Source organism: Aquarana catesbeiana, linkage group LG12 (genome assembly GCF_042186555.1).
Source record: "Aquarana catesbeiana isolate 2022-GZ linkage group LG12, ASM4218655v1, whole genome shotgun sequence".
NCBI lineage: Eukaryota > Metazoa > Chordata > Amphibia > Anura > Ranidae > Aquarana > Aquarana catesbeiana.
This window is the reverse complement of record NC_133335.1, coordinates 165,175,911-165,194,496: the sequence shown is the minus strand read 5'-3', so window position 1 is coordinate 165,194,496 and position 18,586 is coordinate 165,175,911. Positions and strand designations below refer to the sequence as shown.

General features: G+C 45.2%; 1 protein-coding gene across 6 annotated transcripts in view; it reads left to right on the top strand.

The window, feature by feature from the left end:
* Positions 1 to 11,400: 11,400 nt before the first annotated feature.
* Positions 11,401 to 18,586, top strand: part of RNF157 (ring finger protein 157) — a 136,602-nt gene continuing 129,416 nt past the window's right edge. For 5 of the 6 annotated variants that reach the window (XM_073606160.1, XM_073606158.1, XM_073606162.1 and 2 more), the window contains exons 1-2: positions 11,401 to 11,554; positions 12,433 to 12,585. In XM_073606160.1, the coding sequence (XP_073462261.1) occupies positions 12,498 to 12,585 (88 nt within the window). In that variant the 5' untranslated portion in view covers positions 11,401 to 11,554; positions 12,433 to 12,497. Of the gene's footprint in view, positions 11,555 to 11,576; positions 12,316 to 12,432; positions 12,586 to 18,586 lie in introns of those variants that run through there. The other variant, XM_073606159.1, reaches the window with a different exon arrangement.

Sequence of the window (18,586 nt, the reverse complement as noted above, 5' to 3'; positions counted from 1 at the left end):
GCACCCCAACACATCTGCTAACGCATGCACCAAAACGCATGGTGCTGCAGCACTATGTGTTTTAATGCGGCACAATTTTGGAAAAGGGTCAGCGACTTCTTTTTTTAATTTCTTGCGTGTAGGGCAACCCACTGAAATTAATGGGCTGCCCAAGATGTGACGCATGGAAATGCATGCACGCAGTGTGAACCAAGCTTCATAGCTGTCTATGTCCAGGCTACTAAGATAGAGGGTCTATCTGTCCTGTAGACCACTGTCTCTGGGATTCAAAGTGAAGGAAAATCCCAAATTTTGAGTCGTCACTAGGGATGAGCCGAACACCCCCCGGTTTGGTTTGCATCAGAACATGTGAACAGACAAAAAATTTGTGCGAACACCGTTAAAGCCTATGGGACATGAACGTGAAAAATCAAAAGTGTTAATTGTAAAGGCTTAGATGCAAGTTATTGCCATAAAAAGTGTATGGGGACCCGGGTACTGCCCCAGGGGACATGTATCAATGCAAAAAAAAGTTTTTAAAACTGCTGTTTTTTTCAGGAGCAGTGATTTTAATAATGTTCAAAGTGGAACAATAAAAATGAAATATTCCTTTTAATATCGTGCCTGGGGGTCCCCTTAGTCTGACTGGAAAGTAGAACATAGTAGCGTTTATAACAGTACCGCAGCAAAATTACATTTCTAAATGGAAAAAATGTCATTTAAAATTGATCGCGGCTGTAATGTATTGCCGGATCCCGGCAATATACATTAAAAAAAAAATTGAAAAAAAAAATGGCGTGGGTTCCCCCCCAGTCCATACCAGGCCCTTCAGCTCTGGTATGGATATTAAGGGGAACTCTTAATATCCATAAATAAAAATTGATAAAAACAAATGGTGTGGGGTCCCCCCCCCCCAAAATCCATACCAGACCCTTATCCGAGCATGCAACCTGGCATGCCACAGGAAAGGGGAGGGACGAGAGAGCGCCCCCCCCCCTCCTGAACCGTACCAGGCCACATGCCCTCAACATGGGGAGGGTGCTTTGGGGTCCCCCCTAGATCCCGGCCCCCTCCTTATGTGAATGGGTATCAGGTACATTGTACCCCTACCTATTCACAAAAAAAAACTGTCAAAAAAGTAAAAAACGACAGGAGACAGTTTTTGACAATTCTTCAATAACGGCACCCCCTTTTTAAAAGGGGGCTTCAAGATTCCGATAAGCCCCCCGCCTGCAGACCCCCACAACCACAGGGCAAGAGTTGTGGGGATGAGGCCCTTGTCCCCATCAACTTTGGGACAGGGTGCTTTGGGGGGACCCCAAAGCGCCCTCCCCATGTTGAGGGCATGTGGCCTGGTACGGTTCAGGAGGGGGGGGGCGCATTCTCACCCCCCCTTTTCCTGCGGCCTGCCAGGTTGCATACTCGGACAAGACTCTGGTATGGATTTTGGGGGGGAACCCATGCCAAAAAAATTGGCGTGGGGTACCCCTTAACCACTTCAATACACTGTGTTATATAAATTACACTGCCTGCACTGACTGAATATATAGTCTATGCTAAATGTAGAGTATAATATATATATATATATTCCAAATACACTGCCACTAACTAATCTGCCTGCCTAATATAGCTCAATTTATCTCTGTGCAAACACTGTGGGGCGTGGACTTAGTCTCCCTGAGCCACGATTTGCCAAAGGCACCCTGCCTTTGGCCAATTATGGCTCTCTCAGCAGAGCGTGCTGTGATTGGCCAAAGCATGCAGGTCAGGTGCATGCTTTGACCAATCATCATACAGCAATGCATTGTGATCTCGCAGTGCATTATGGGGAGTCCTGCGGTGCTCTAATTTCCTGTGAACGCCCCATAATATTCGCTGTTCAGTGAACAGGCAAACACCCAATGTTCGACTCGAAAATCAAGCTCATCCCTAATTGTCACCAAACAAGAATTGAGGGGAAATCCTCCAGTGGGGACATGTTTCAGTGACAACTAAGGCATTTTCCTCACTTTCCTCGCTTAGTGGACCTTCACTCTCCAAAGGGACCTTAAGCCCTGCTCCTGGCCTCGTTCAATATAAAAAGCTAGGTGTGATTGACGTTCCCTGCTCATACAGCCTCCAGGGATATCCCCATGATATTTCCCTGGAGGCCTCAGGAGCAAATACACAGATCATAAGGCAGAGCTGGGAGGTACAGCGAGGTTGGATTCATACCAAGATCGCATGCGTCTCAGCAGGAGTCCGGTGCATCCCCGTGCTCTGTTTCAGGGACAAATCAGGCCCGAATTTTTGCCTGAATTCAGACCTGAAACAGAGCCAAAGACACACAGGACTCCTGTGCAATTTGCTACGCAGATGTGTGAACTGACTCCATTAAGAGCCAGTCACAACCTCCTGTCATGCGAATTGGATGCGGGGAAAACCACATCCAATTCGCACTAGTGTGATCCCAGCCTGAAGGGCCTGATGCCTAAACTCAGAGGAGATGGCCAGCTCCCAAAAACTGAATAGGCAAAGACGGTGGCTCGGAATACAGACTGGGGTAGCAGAACAGTGGATTTGGGTAGGTGAGAATGTTTTCTGAAGAGAACCCCCACATAACAGGGGATGGGGAGGGAGAGTAAGCAGTGGGGTCAAATTTTCTGATTTTCTCTCACTTTAGGTCTTTAGAACAGGAAGTAAAGTGGAATCTCCTGAGTTTATCATGGGCAGTTACACTGGGGTGGAAAGGGATACATGATGCTGGATGTGTTTTTCATACAGGAAATGAGGGGGGCGCTATTTGACTTTCAGCAGCTTCTACTGCACACTGTAAGAAACTCAGCTGTACAACTATGCATGACTGCTGTCATGGCTGGATAGCCTTGATAATTATATGGGCTATTGGAATCACATGTATTTATAAAGGTATTTTGTATAGAGCACGTACAAGCATATTAAAATACCCCTGTCATCAGTGAAGCACAGAGGCTGCCATTGTTGCCCACCCCCCCCTCTGTTAATGCAAGTTCCCAGGCTTTAATTCTTGAGTTACTGGCCTGGAACAAGCATGCTGCCAATGAGAGTAAAACAAGTATCAAAATTATGTATTGCTTTACTTTTAGGACAGTGACAGGTATGTATTCTGGATTTGTGGGTCAATGATTCACTAAGCGACGATACCATGATAAGGATGACAGCTATGGAACTTGCACCTTTAAAGAAGAATGCCAAATGTTAAAAAATACAATTTGTAATATAATGGTGTAAATATATTCAGCTATATGTAAAAGTGTTTTGCACCTGCTGAGGTCTGTTAAGTATTCAATATGCAAATGAGCCCTCTTCCCCAATAAAACCTGACAGCTACAACAATGACTTCACTGTATGAGTCATGTCTACTTAGGGAGATAAGAAGAGAGTTGTATGAATTTCAGCTCTCTGTGATGACTTTCTTTCTAATTATTGCTCCAGATCCTACAGGTATACTTTTAATAGGTCTAGCACCATCTAGTGGCAAGGGAAGGAAGAGGCAGGCACCTAAAAGAGGTGTTGGGTTTCATCTATTTTTATATTAATGAGTTGCCTGCAGGGAGGTACAGAGGAGCTATAAAAGGCATAATACCGGTAAATGTTTGAATTTTTCTGCATCTGAGAGACTGTTAGAGCTCCATGAACCCCAAGAGCAGTAAAGTCTCGTGTCACAAACCTTTAAAGCGTAAGATCACCTTTTCAGAAAAAAATGAAAAGGTGAACGGGCACCCTACACCCTTCCTAGCACCCACTGTCCTCACTGCACTTACCTTTGTGGGTGATTAGCTGTCAGTGCCCATGCGTCTGTAACTCTTGGAATCTGAAATCCCCGCTCTTTTTCCCCTTCTTTCTGTAGGGCTTCCGGGATGGATAAGAGTGATTCCAAACTGGTCAAAGCAGTCATGTGCCAGTGCTGTTCAATCAAAATTGCTCTGATCCATCCTGGAAGCTCTACAGAAAGAAGAGCAGGGATTTCAAATCTCTGGAACGCTACATTGGCTGCGTAGGCACTGACAGCTCACCACCCACAAAGGTAAGTGCAGCGGGACTGGGAAGGTGGGGAGGGTGTAGGGTGTTAGTTTACCTATTCATTTTTTTCTGAAAATTAACTAACCCTTTAACACAAGGTATCTCTATTTCATCCATATGACTGTCATATTCAAATCTTGCTGATGCAAAGTAAAATTTTGGTAACATTTTTGAAAACAAGGTTCCTTATCCTGGTGTGGTAACTTTGTGAATTGAGCACGATAGGGCTGATTTATAGAACAATAGAGCGTGCACACACACACTTATAAAGGCTTGTACATGCTATAGCTTCAATTTATAAAACATTCGTTGGATGAACGCCACACACATTCATGTAGGCTGCACAAATATCAGCCGTAATTTTTACTTCCTATGATCCTTAGCGCCATCTAGGGGCCATAATGCGGTAAAGTTGTCTGAAAAACCTCAATGAGAAAATATACAGAATTTTGGCCACTAGGTGGGGAGGACTATCATAGGAATCAATCTATTACATGATATATGAGCAAAGCATATCCCTCTACAGTGTGTACTTGTCTTGATCCACAGCACTTATGCCGCATACACACGATCGGAAATGCCGCCAGCAAAACTCTGATGAGAGCTTTTTGTCGGAAAATGCGACCATGTGCATGCTCTATCGGTCTTTTGCTGGTGGAATTCCAGCTAGCAAAAGATTGAGAGCATGTTCTCTATTTTTCGGTCGGGAAAAGTTCCTATCCGAAAATGCGTTCGTCTGTATGCAATTCGGACGCGCAAAAATCATGCATGCTCGGACGCATTGAACTTAATCTTCTCGGCTCGTTGTACGTCACCGCGTTCTTGATGGGCGAAAGTTCAGAGAACTTTTGTGTGACCATGTGTATGCAAGGCAAGCTTGAGTGGAATTCCCGTCGAAAAAACCATCCAAGTTTTTTCTGACGGAAATTCCGATCGTGTGTACGCGGCATAAAAGTGTCACATTTTTGCTGCTGCTTTGTGCCTCGGTTATTAGCATGAATCACTTCTGACAAGTTTTTCTGACACCAAGAGAAAAATGGTGACAGGAGAGAGATCTCCAGCTGATTGACAGGCTCAACTCTGATCCTGTGTGAAGTGGGGTGTGTCCCTTCCGTCCAATCAGCTGTCAAAGCTCTCCCCACTGAGCCCTGCAGAGTGTAACTTCAGCTCTCAGAAAAGCTTTAAAATTCAGCACTTTGAATGGCTGTAGAGTAGATAATCGGGTATAACTTATGTTGTAGATTTGTTTTATCTCTGTATATCACCTGTGGCCAGTCACTTCACTAGGAATATGTAAGGGTTTACAACCACTTTAAGTGAATAAAAACGGTTTAAAAAAAAAAAAAAATTACTAAAAGGAATGGGAGGAGATTCAACTCAGAGATGGACCATGGTGCTTTGACCATGTGCATGGATGCTATTTTCCTGCGTTTGATGTGCGTTGGAAACAAATGTCAGACACAGGTCAGTTAAATTGCTATTGACTTTAATAAACCAGTACACATTTCAGAGGCTGTGTTTGATCTGCTTAGCATGACACTGCACTTCTCCTGATTTAAAGACACATACTGTGTAGAGGTCGACCGATATATCGGCCGATATTTGGTGTTTTTTACTTAATTGGCATCAGCAGATTGTGCTGATAAAAAAGGCCGATATCAGCGGACTTGCAAATGACTTCTGTAATAGAAGTCAATACAAGTTGCCTGAAAACTTCTGTGAAGAGACTTCTCCCCTCCTCTGGGCAGCCTGACAAATCTGATAAAAAGAACCTGAAGGATACAATGTTTACACTTATGAATGAACTGAGCTCAGTGTGTAGAAGCTCTCAGTTTAACCATTTAAAGACTAAATCTTTTCTGACTCTTGTTGCTTACAAGTAAAAATCCTGTATTTTCTGCTAGAAAAAACACTTAGAACCCCCAAACATTATATATATATATTTTTTTAGCAGAGACCCTAGGAAATAAAATAGCGGTTGTTGCAATATTTTATGTCACACGGTATTTGCGCAGCGGTCTTTCAAACACAATATTTTTTTTAAAAATACACTAATAAATTTAAAAAAAAAAACTAAGCAGTAAAGTTAGCCCATTTTTTTCCATCCAAAAGTTTTGATTACCTGTTTTTGTGTATTTAATATTTAAGATATAGTTTTTTTTTTTTTTTTTTTTAAATCTAAATTCTACATACAAGTGAACTGATTGGAGGTTTGTTTTGTTTAATAAATGTAAAAAATTTTCTGTATCACTTAAGGTTGCTTTCACACTGGAGCAAGCATGCGTTGACGGTAAAACGTTGCTAGTTTTAGCGGCGCTTTACCGTCATTTTACCGGCGCTATTCGGCTTCTAGCAGGGCGCTTATAACCCAGCTAGCAGCCGAGGAAGGGGTTAAATGCGCCCCTGAAGCGCCGCTGCCGAAACGCTTTGCAGGCGCTTTGGCATCGGTGCGCATTCATTTCAAGGGCAGGAGTGGTGGAGGAGCGGTATACACCGCTCCAAAGATGCCGCTTGCAGGACTTTTTTTTAACATCCTGCCAGCGCATCGCCTCAGTGCGAAAGCAATCGGGCGTTCACACTGAGACTGCAGTGGAGCCGTTTTACAGGCACTTTACAGGCGCTATTTTTAGCCCAAAAGCGCCTGAAAAACGCCCCAGTGTGAAAGGGGTCTAACTGTTAAATTTTATGAGATGAAGGAAAAAAAAAAAAAAAAAAAAAATCGGCCTAATATATCGTCCCAAAAAAATCGGCATCACATATCGGCCATCGGCCACCGCGATTTCTAAATATCGGCATCGGCCAGAGAAAAACCCATATCGGTCGACCTCTAATACTGTGCCTTGAAAAAGTATGCATACCCCCTGAAATTGTACACCCACCCAGAAAAAGCATGATTTTGATACTTTATTTTTCAGTGGCAGTGGTGGTGTTGAGGGGGTAGCACCAGTGGTGTTGAGGGGGGTCTCATCCTCTCCCACCACCACCTCTGCCTCTTACTGATCCCGTCTGCCCATCACCACCACAGATCTCATCCCTACCCCCCCCCCATCACCTCTGTTGTAGAGGAGATGGGGGGGGGGCTAAGGGATGAGATCTGCGGTGGTGGTGGGGTGGGATCAGCAAGAGGCAGAAGTGCTGGAGGCCGAATTCGACTGCACTGGCAATTTGTCACTTACTAAAGTCAATCAACCGATTCCGCCTCCGTGCCTCCAGGGATGCCCTTGCCTCATGGGGACTCCTCGCAGAGGGGAGAGCTCTTTCCCCTTCACCTCGATTGGTGTCAGCTTTCTTTTTCAGTGTCCGCCCCCACCTCCCTACATGGATTTTCTCTGGAGTGGAGAGGATAGGCGGGGTGGTCCAGACTCTCAGCTCTGACTCCTCTCAGCACAGTGGAATAAACGGACAGGCGGGCCCTCAGTAGCACAGCCAGAATGGACAGGTGGGCCCCTTACACTAGCAGACGGGCGGGCCCCTCACTCTGGTGGGCGGGCCTCCCTGAAATGGCAGAACTCCAGGCCCATTCGCAAGTGCGACTGCTGTGACCCTGATAATTCCGCCACTGGCTGCAATTCTTTTTGGGGATGTCTCTACCAGCTTTGCACATCTAGAGAGTGACATTTCTGCTCATTCTTCTTTGCAAAATAGCTCAAGCTCTGTCAGATTCGATGGAGAGCATCTGTGAACAGCAATTTTCCAGTCTCGCCTCAGATTCGCAATTGGATTTAGGTCCAGACTGGGCAATTCTAACACATGAATATGCTTTGATCTAACCTTTACATTGTAGCTCTGGCTGGATGTTTAGGGTCTTTGTCCTGCTGGAAGGTGAACCTCAGCCCAAGTCTCAAATCTTTTGCAGACTGTAACAGATTTTCTTCTAAGATTGCCCTGTATCTCCATCTATCTTCCCATCAGCTCTGACCAGCTTCCCTATCCCTGCTGAAGAAAAGCATCCCCACAACATGAAGCTGCCACCACCATGTTTCACGGTGGGGATGGTGTGTCCAGGGTGATGTGCAGTGTTAGTTTTTCGCCACACATAGCGTTTTGCTTTTAGGCCAAAAAGTTACATTTTGGTCTCATCTGACCAGAGCACCTTCTTCCACATGTTTGCTGTACCCCCCACATGGCAAACTGAACTTCTTATGGCTTTCTTCTTGCCACTCTTCCATAAAGGCCAGATTTGTGGGAGTGCACGACTAATAGTTGTCCTGTGGACAGATTCTTCTACCAGAGCTGTGGATCTCTGCAACTCCTCCACAGTTACCATGGGCCTCTTGGCTGCTTCTCTGATTAATGCTCTCCTTGCTCGGCCTGTCAGTTTTGGTGGACGGCCATGTCTTGGTAGGTTTGCAGTTGTACCATACTCTTTCAATTTTCAGATGATAGATTTAACAGTGCTCCGCAAGATGTTCAAAGCTTGGGATTTTTTTTTTTTTTATAACCTAACCCTGCTTTAAACTTCTCCACAACTTTATCCCTGACCTGTCTGGTGTGTTCCTTGGCCTTCATGATGCTGTTGGTTCACCAAGGTTCTCTAACAAAACTCTGGGGGCTTCACAGAACAGCTGTATTAATACTGAGATTAAATTACACACAGGTGAACTCTATTTACTAATTAGGCGACTTCTGAAGGCAATTGGTTCCACTAAATTTTAGTTAGGGGTATCAGAGTAAAGGGGACTGAATACAAATGCATGCCACACTTTTCAGATATTTATTTGTAAAACCAAAATCCCAATACAAATATAGACTTTGTGATAGGCCTCAAGAACTGGGGTCATGCAGAACACCACTCTACTTTCTGCCTAAAACCCCGTTCACACTTTATATGAACTACTATTGAGGTCTATGTAATGCATGCTTTGCTGAAAGCCACATCAATGCAGCAAACAGGATGTAGCTACTGCAGTAGTAAAGGGGGAGAAGAAGTGTGGGAGGGAGAAGGTGGGGGTGGAGGAGAAAAAGTGTGGGGCGGATAGAGACGGAGATACAAAGGAAGAAGGTTGGAGGGATAGGAGTGGGAGCAGAGAGAGAAAGAAGATAAATGAAGAAGGGGCGGAGAGAAGTGGGGGTGAAGGAGAAAAAGTGTGTGTGTGTGTGTGTGTGGGGGGGGGGGGGTCAGATAGAGGAGGAGGAAGGAAAGGAGAAGGAGATAAAGGAAGAAGGTGGGGGGATAAGAAAAAGTGTGAGGGCAGATAGAGGAGATAAAGGAAGAAGGTGGGGGAGGGGAGAAGTGGGTGTGGAGGAGAAGAAGTGTGGGGCAGAAAGAGAAGCGATAAAGGAAGAAAAGGGGGGACAAGAGATAAAAGGTAGAAGGGAGGGAGAGAGTAGGAGATATAAGATAGATGGAGAGAGAAGGTGGGGGTGGAGAACTGTGGGGGGACAGACAGAGGAGGAATGGAGGGAGAAGGAGATAAAAAGGAAGAAGGTGGGGGGAGGAGTGTAGGGAGGAAGAAAGTGGGGGTGGAGGAGAAAAAGTGTGGGGGCAGATAGAGAAGGAGATAAAGGAAGAAGGTGGATGGGGGAGGAGAAGAGTGGGGGGGCAGATAGAGAAGGAGTTACAGTAAGAGGGTGGGAGGGATGGATAGATAGGAGAAGGGGAGGAGAGGGAGAAGTAGGAGAGCGATAGAGGAGATAAAGAAGAAGGTGGGAGAGAAGAAGTGTGGGAGGAAGAAGGCGGGGGGAGAAAAAATGTGGGGGGCAGATAGAGGAGATACAGGTGGGGGAGGGGGGAGAAGTAGGTGTCGAGGAGAAGTGTGGGGGCAGATAGAGAAGAAGGAGATAAAGGAAGAAAGGGGGGGGGGGGGACGACAAGAGATAAAAAGGGAGAAGGGAGGGAGAGAGGTAGGAGATGGGGAGAAGGAGATATAAGATAGATAGAGAGAGAAGGGTGGGGGGGGGGGATGGGGGTGGAGGGGAACTGTGGGGCAGATAGAAAAGGAGGAAAGGAGGGAGGAGATAAAAGGAAGAAGGTGGGGGGTGGGAGGAAGACGGTGGGGGTGGAGGAGAGAAAAGTGTGTGTGGGGCAGATAGAGAAGGAAGGAGGAGATAAAAGGAAGGTGGGGTGGGCAGATAGAGAAGGAGATAAAGGAAGAAGGTGGGAGGGAGGGATAGTAGAGGGAGCACATAGAGAAGGAGATAAAGGAAGAAGGGGGGGAGAGAAGTGTGGGAGGAAGAAGGTGTGGGGGTGGGCAGATAGAGAAGGAGGAAGAAGGTGATAAAGGAAGAAGGTGGGGGGGGGGTTGGAGAAGAGTTACAGTAAGAGGGTGGGAGAGCAGATAGAGAAGATAAAGGAAGAAGGGGGGATAGAGAAGGAGTTACAGTAAGAGGGTGGGAGAGCAGATAGAGAAGATAAAGGAAGAGGTGTGGGGGGGGGGGGATAGAGAAGGAGTTACAGTAAGAGGGTGGGAGAACAGATAGAGGTGATAAAGGAAGAAGGTGGGGGGGGGGGGGGATAGAGAAGGAGTTACAGTAAGAGGGTGGGAGAACAGATAGAGGAGATAAAGGAAGAAGGTGGGGGGGGGGGATAGAGAAGGAGTTACAGTAAGAGGGTGGGAGAGCAGATAGAGAAGATAAAGGAAGAAGGTGTGGGGGGGGGGGATAGAGAAGGAGTTACAGTAAGAGGGTGGGAGAACAGATAGAGGAGATAAAGGAAGAAGGTGGGGGGGGGGGGGGATAGAGAAGGAGTTACAGTAAGAGGGTGGGAGAGCAGATAGAGGTGATAAAGGAAGAGGTGGGGGGGGGGGGGATAGAGAAGGAGTTACAGTAAGAGGGTGGGAGAGCAGATAGAGGTGATAAAGGAAGAAGGTGGGGGGGGGGATAGAGAAGGAGTTACAGTAAGAGGGTGGGAGAGCAGATAGAGGTGATAAAGGAAGAAGGTGGGGGAGAAGTGGGTGTGGAGGAGAAGTGTGGGGGCAGATAGAGAAGAAGGAGATACAAAGGAAGAAAAGGGGGAGAAAGACAAGAGATAAAAGGGAGAAGGGAGGGGATAGAAGGAGATATAAGATGACAGAGGGGGGAGAATGTGTGTAGGGGGGGGGGGGGACAGAGCTGCAGCCTCTCTCCTGTCTTTAGTCTCTGATTCTAGTATAACACAGTTGTAGTCCCAGATCTTCCACCAGAGGGCGCACAGCTGTATCTGCAATTGAATGTACCGGTGACCTTTGGTCGCCATGATTCCCTGCTCCGTGTACTATTACCTCTCAGTCTCTGAGGTGATACCAGACCACACTATATTTCCGTGTCACTATAAACATACCCTCTCCTCCTCTGAACACCGCACACACACACAGCTCATATCCCGCCCCGTCACCTTTCTCCTCCCACCACCTCTCAACCCTTCCCCCCACAGAGCCCTTTAAACACGTGGTCCCGGGTGAGGAGAGGTAGTTGTCATAGCGATGGTGTCCCCGCCTCCTCCCTCTCTAGTGGCGGAGATAAGCGAGTGGGCGGAGAGTCCAGCGATCCAGTGACGTCACGGTGATGTGTTCTGCAGCTGCTGCAGGGGACCGGTGTCTGGGAGAGAAGCGGGCAGGTAACCTCAGCCGGGAGAGGGATCGGGGGATGGGATGGATGGGATGGGATGAGGGGTGATCACATGGTGGTGAGAGCAGAGTACAGAGGACCGGGCGGTGTATGGAGTCTATCATGACAATCCACTATTGCAGTACAGGATTGTGGGGGATTCCTGGGGACTGACAGCTGGCCATGACACTGTCATATGGGCCATAGACTGACATGCAGGGAGAGGATCCATGTTGGCTGCAGTGTGATGGATCATCATCAGGGGAAAGTAGTGGATGAGGTTGGAATACATGGCAGTCTATGAGGGTGACCTAGATAAGAGCAGTGTGGATGTACAGAGTACTAATGATGACTGCATCTACTAATAAAGGGAAGGATTGGGGTATCCTCAGTCATATTAAAGCCCTCAGTGTTTCTAATGAAACTATTTGGTAAAATTCTTACCCCAGCACTTGCTGTTTGCAACTTTCAATGCTGCTGGCTCCTGCTCTCTCAGTTCTGCTTCCCTGAACTTCTGGTCTTCACAGGAAAGAGATGACAGTGCAGTCTGAGGTCAGTTTGTTAGTAGAGAGGAGCAGGGGAGTGCCTTGGTATCCTAGGCTACAGGGCTGTGTGTTTCTATTGATGCACACAGTATAGGGAGACAACTCTGGTCCCTGCCTGTAATGGTGGCTCCATAGGATGCTGCAAGATAAAGGAGCCACCCTGAAGCAGGGGAACCAGCTTAAACCAGAACATAAACAAGGACTAAACGATAAAGGAAGCATCATAGTAAGTGATTAAATCAGGAGCTGAAAGTGTGTAATATCATTTTAAGTGTCACTGTTCCAATACAATGGGTGTCAGAGTAAGTGACAAGGTGTCAGTCACAGTTCCTGTTTGTGTCAGTGATTGACAGGTGAGATGGCTGATCATTACTAGGATCCTGCAGCTTCATCATCATCCCCGGGAGGATGGGGGCGCTTACAAGCCGGCAACACGCAGGAGTCGAAGAGGTGGACATGCCCTCAAATTCCATCTACAGATACCCCCCTAAATCTGGTGAGTGCCGATTACTACCTATATATCATTCCTTAAAGATGAACTCCAACAGGTAAATACACAGTTTAAATACTACATAAGAGCGGTTTTACCTGCCAAAGGATTTGTATTTGTCTATCCAGTCTTGAGATTTACACAGCTATGCCATTATGCACAGCCCTCTGGGGTGGAGGGACCTGATTTTTCTCTGCTGCAATTTTAACGTTCACTTAAGCCCCATACACACTATCAGTTTTCCCTTCAGATTTACCAAAACCATATAATATGAGGTCAAACCTTAGGAGTTTCAATCTGTATGCAATCAGGCAGGCCCTTGTACTACATGGTTTTGGTAAATCTAAAGGAAAAACTCAGCAGAAAAACTGATAGTGTGTATGGGGCTTTAGAGTTTCACTCTTCACCACTGTGACCGAAGAGCAAAAAGGAGAAGCAGCAGTCTGATGAGCTCTTCATCACTCCGCTCTCTCCTCCTGTCAGCATGCTGATTGGCTCCCTTGATCCCAATCAAACTCAGGCACTTACACTACTTGCATTTAAATAAATACATTTCATTATGTATTCATTGCAGAGCTGGATTCATTTGTGTAATTTCCAACCGTTTGGAGTTCACCTTTAAAACAGAACTAAACTCATTGATTTAATGGTTTAAAAAAAAAAAAAAAAAAAAACAGGGGATTGCCAACTGTCACATTTACTTGTGCTTCAACCAAACTGTCAAACCATCAAATGGCTGGTGTCATAACTGATCACATGTGCAGCATCATGGCAGCTGCAGATCAAATAGAGGTGAAGATGGCAGCTTCCTTGGCTGAAAAGGTCTGCTTTAAGTACTGGTTCACGCCACAAAAAATGCATTCCAGATCTGTTCCAGATGCGTTGCTGCATGCGCATTTTTAACGCATTTTTGTCACCTTCCTGTACATTTTTGATGCATATTACAGTGTTCCAGTACAGTGCAGTGCAGGAAAAATGCAGCATGTTCTACTTTTTTTCTGGAACTGACTGCACTGGTGTGAACTATGCCTAAAGCAGAACTCATAAATATAACAGTTTCCAAAAACAGTTACATTGAGGGTCAGTTCACACCATAGAGACTTAATCCGGATGCATTCCAGATCATTTTCTGCATGTGTGTTTTTGGCGCAGTCCAGTGCATTTTTCCCCCTCTTTTTTTCTTAACCTTAAATAAGGACATGTGCATTCCAGTGTGTTCCAGTACAGCCCAGTGCAGGAAAAATGCAGCATGTTCTACTTTTTTCTGGAACTGCAAGCACTGGTGTGAACTATGCCATTGAAAGCCATATAACCTACTTTCCATGTGTTTTTGATGGAGAAAAAAAATGCACTGGACTACATGTGGTGTGAACTGGCTCTCAAGGCATGCCATAAATGACAACTGTCACAGTTGGGTGTGCTGTCAACTGAACTGTCAAGCCATCAAATGGTGGGTATCATAACTGATCACATGTGCAGCACCATGGCAACTGCAGATAAAACAGAGGCCAAGATGGCAGCTTCCTTGGCTGTAAAGGATAGGAGGATTTAGCCCCATTTTAAGACTGTAGAATTAAAGCGGAGGTCCGCCCACCGCTGCAAAAATTAAAAGCCAGCAGCTACACATACTGCAGCTGCTGACTTTTAGTAATCGGACACTTACCTGTCCTGGAGCCCAGCAATGTCGGCACCGCAGCTGATGTTTCCATCAGCTGTCAGGCGCTGCTGCCACCGCCATTGTCGCTAAGGGAACCTGGCAGTGCAGCATTACGGCTTCACACCGGGTCCCTACTGCGCATGCGCGAGGCACAGATGCGCTCTCCTTACTGGCCCGGTGGCAGGGGAAGGAGGAGGGAGCCGAGCCGCTGACGTAATTCGCCGTGGGCCGGTCTCCTGGAGGTGGGGACAGGATACCTGTCAAAGACTGGTATATGCCCCCCCCGAAAGGTGGCACCAGAAAGGGGGGGGGAGGAAACAAATGGGTGGAACTCCACTTTAAATTCACAAAGCTTTAAGCAAGGATAAGGATGTTTATTTCAGCATGAGACTGTCATTTTTAAAGCTAATTGAATGAAAATAACTGTCACTTTAAAAAAAAAAAAAAAAGGACCCTTGTCCTGATATAAAGACTTTTTGGGTTGAGTCTTTTGTGTAGATCATGTGCAAGAATTGAAAATGGCAGAATTGTGATATAAGTTCAGTTTACAAAGCCAAAACACCAGGATATGGATCCTTAGTTTAAAAAAAGTGACAGTAATTTTCAGCCATGTCCAGTGATATTTATAAATAACAGTTACATGGCAGAAAAATCTAGCTCCCTATGCTTGTGGAAAGTTTTGTGAGCCGAACCTTTTTGTTTGTCTTCCGTTATTTAAAATTCCATCCACTAGGTCCTCCTGATTTACTATACACCCAACTTAAAGCGGAACTTAACCCTCCTTTCCCTTTCAGCCAAGGAAGCTGTTATCTTAGCCTCTGTTTGATCTGTAACTGCTGATTCTGCATATGTGATTAGTTAACCACTTAAGCCCCGGACCATTTGGCTGGCCAAAGACCAGACCCCTATTTGCGATTCGGCACTGCGTCGCTTTAACTGACAATTGCACGGTCGTGCGACTCCACTTTTGTTGAGAAAAAAAAAAAACATTCCCCTCTGAGTGATCTATGTACATTGCAAGGATTATAACAACCATTCCTACCTTTTTGTTATTCTGAAGTAATCCCTGTATGTTCCTCTGAGCCTCTGGGCTGAGTCTAATGGGAGTGGTTTCATAATTATCTATCAGCTGTGCACCTGCAGGGCATGAATGAGGAAAGCTGCTGGGCCTGCATCCCTTTAGACTTTTTCCTATTGGTAATATCTCACCAAAAAAATGACATTTATGTTGCAGGGGGTGCCTGAAATCAGATTTGTATCTAAAGCTGGCCATACACCATACAATTTTCTTATTCAATTTCCTTTAGATTTACCTTCAACTGTGTAGTACAAGGGCCTGCCTGATTGCATACAAACTGAAAGTGTTTAGATTTGACCTCATATTATATGGTTTTGGTAAATCTAAAGGAAAACTATAGAAGAAAATTATATAATGTATGGGCAGCCTTAGGCAAACTTCTAGGAAAATTGGTGAGCCAATCACACAAGCAGGAAATTATGTTTCTGGGGAGTGGTCAGTACACACTCAATTACAATATGATTTGTGTCACAATTGTATACGTTTATAATATATATTTTTTTGATTTGCTATATTTTCCCCCATGAAAGTGGAGTTACCCTTTAATAATTTGATGGTTTGACAGTTTAATAGCGCAAGGTTAATAGTGCAAGCAAATGTGACAGTTAGCATTCCCAGGAATATAACTGTTTTTTTTTTATATCAATCTGTGAGTTGATTGGTTTAGTTCTGCTTTGAAGTTGAACTAAAGGCAGAGATACTCACCTTTCCAATGGTCCCTCTGGCATCTTCTCCTGTATGCTGGTTTTCAGGCCTCTTCATTGGCCGGCGTGGAATGACATCACTCCTTTTCATGTGCTAGTCATTCCCAGCACACAGGATCAAGCCGGCTGCTGTAATCTGAGCTGTGTATGTGCAGCTCAATTTACATTCTGGAGATCGCTGTGATCAGGTAGGTGTGTAGTTTATTGAAGCAAAGACTTTATAGGTCTTTGCTGCAATAAAAAGCCTTCCTGCTCACAGTGAACTTTAGTTCCGCTCTAAAACTAACGATTACACAGTGTGCACGTATGCTGTTGTTTCTTATGATGTAAAGGTGCCATAGATAAAATGTATAGAGGACTCAAAAGGTTGAATGTAGGTCTTTTATGTATGCAGAATTGTTCAGAAGTGCATATATATCTCCATAGATGATCCCCTGTACAATTGCAGTGGCTGTGCAGCTGAGTACCGTCTCCTCTGACTGCAGTGTCCTTGAATATGGCTACATAAAGAAAGTTTGCACTGGTTAGTCTTCATTCCCTGACAAGCCAATCCTCAGATCAGGGAGCCTTTCATAGCTGATTGAATAAAGCTGCCCATACACTATAAAGTCTGATCATACAATTTTTGTACAATTGCATTTAGCTTTGTAATATGAAAACCACCCTTTATAATCCATTCAAATGCCCATACAGCCCTTAGGTCATACATAATACAATTTTCTTATTCAATTTTCCTTTTAGATTTACCAAAACCATATAATATAAGGTCAAACCTAAACACTTTCAATTTGTATGCAATCTGGCAGGCCCTTGCACTACATAGTTGAAAGGTAAATCTAAAGGAAATTGAATAAGAAAATTGTATAATGTATGGCCAGCTTAAGGCTTCATTCACGTGGGTGCTGAGGCTGTTCGGTGTGAATGGGTGGGGTGTGCCCATATATTGTGATAATGGGGGGGGGGGTCAGATTTTGAAGATTTGGTATTTTAACAACGTTATGGAGTTTACATGTTGTCTCTTGGCTTACAATAACATGGTGCAGTCATCATGGATGGCATCCAATACATACAGTATATGGCTACTTAGTTACCTTTGCCTGGGTTTGGAGTGAAACAAGTTGGCACTGAACCTAAGAAGTATGCAAGTCATTGGATGCTGTTTAGGCCTCACATGCTAAGAAAGGTATACATTCCATAGAAGGAACATTTATAGTTTTTGTTTATTTGTATCTTTTTTTTTTTTTTTTTTTGTCTAAAAGCAGAACTTCAGGCAAACAGCAATAGAATACAAATCTTGGAGCTGATTTATCTGTTCACCCAGATATGAGAATTGCACAGCCATGAAGCTGATCTACAACTCTGTGTAGTTCTATCAGTGTAATCTCTTACCTTGTACTGCAGCCTGTTCAGATCTACAGGATCTATCTACTGGGCTGTATAGGCCTGGTTTGATCCCACCTGCTGATCCAGTGGCTACATAGCCATCCCCCATTCAGCCTGTCAATCAACCTCGCTGTGCTTAGTTCAACACCTGTTGCCTAAGTCATTTCCTAGGCTAGGCCTCAGTCCATGTTCGCTCTTGTGGGCCTGCATTCCTGCTTCTCTGGTTACTGACTTTAGGTTTAGGATGTAGTTGACTACTTGTATGGCCTATTCCTGTTTCTGAAGTTGCCTGTTGTCTTTGTACCATGTTCTGTAGTCAGCTTGCTTTATGTACAGGAGTACCCTCTACTAAGTTCCATCAACTCCAGTAGGGTGCTCTGACGATCTGGTGGCATGTATTCACACTCCATCTAATGTGCATAGAGGGCCCAATATCCATTATTGTTCCTGACACCTACCACCCAGTATAGACAGCCTGGTGACTTTCCTTTTCCCTGCTGCAGTTCGAGCAATACAGCTAGGTCACCTCTCCCCAGCCTGTGATTGGACAATGAAGGAGTAGCAGCAGACAGACACGGTCATCTCTTTGCTCTCGCTTCTTGTCAGCATGCTCCTAGTTAATACATGTGAAAGCAGGATACCTGATGGATTCCAAGTGCTTAGAGGATGAAATCAAGTCAAATTCGGGTGCTTCGTTGTATTTAAAAATGCATTTAAAGTGGAATTGCGGTCAAGAACTAACAAAACCTAAACCTGCTCCAATCTCCATTCTAAGCCTACACGAGTGTCCCCATTCCATTCTATCTATCCTGTAAAAGGAAAGATCTGTATACTTACCTATTCTGAGGGTGCTCCGGTTTGGTCACATGATTGTGTCCCAGCACCAGCTACAGTATAGGATGGACAGCTGAAAACAGCTGCCCCATAGTAAGCCTATGTGTGACATCATTGCCCAGGCTCTGCAGCCATTGCGAGTGGTTTCTCCTCTTTACTAAAGCTGGCCACTGAAGAGATCATGGGACCGGACCAGATCGCCCTCAGCATAGGTAAGTATACACTTCTTTCCTTTACATGGTAGATAGGATAGGCTTATTTGATTAAACTTCCACTTTAAAGAGGAACTTCAAATCCCACCCAGCCCAGGGTTAACTGTGACCATAGCCCTCTCCCATCTTGTCTGCTCAG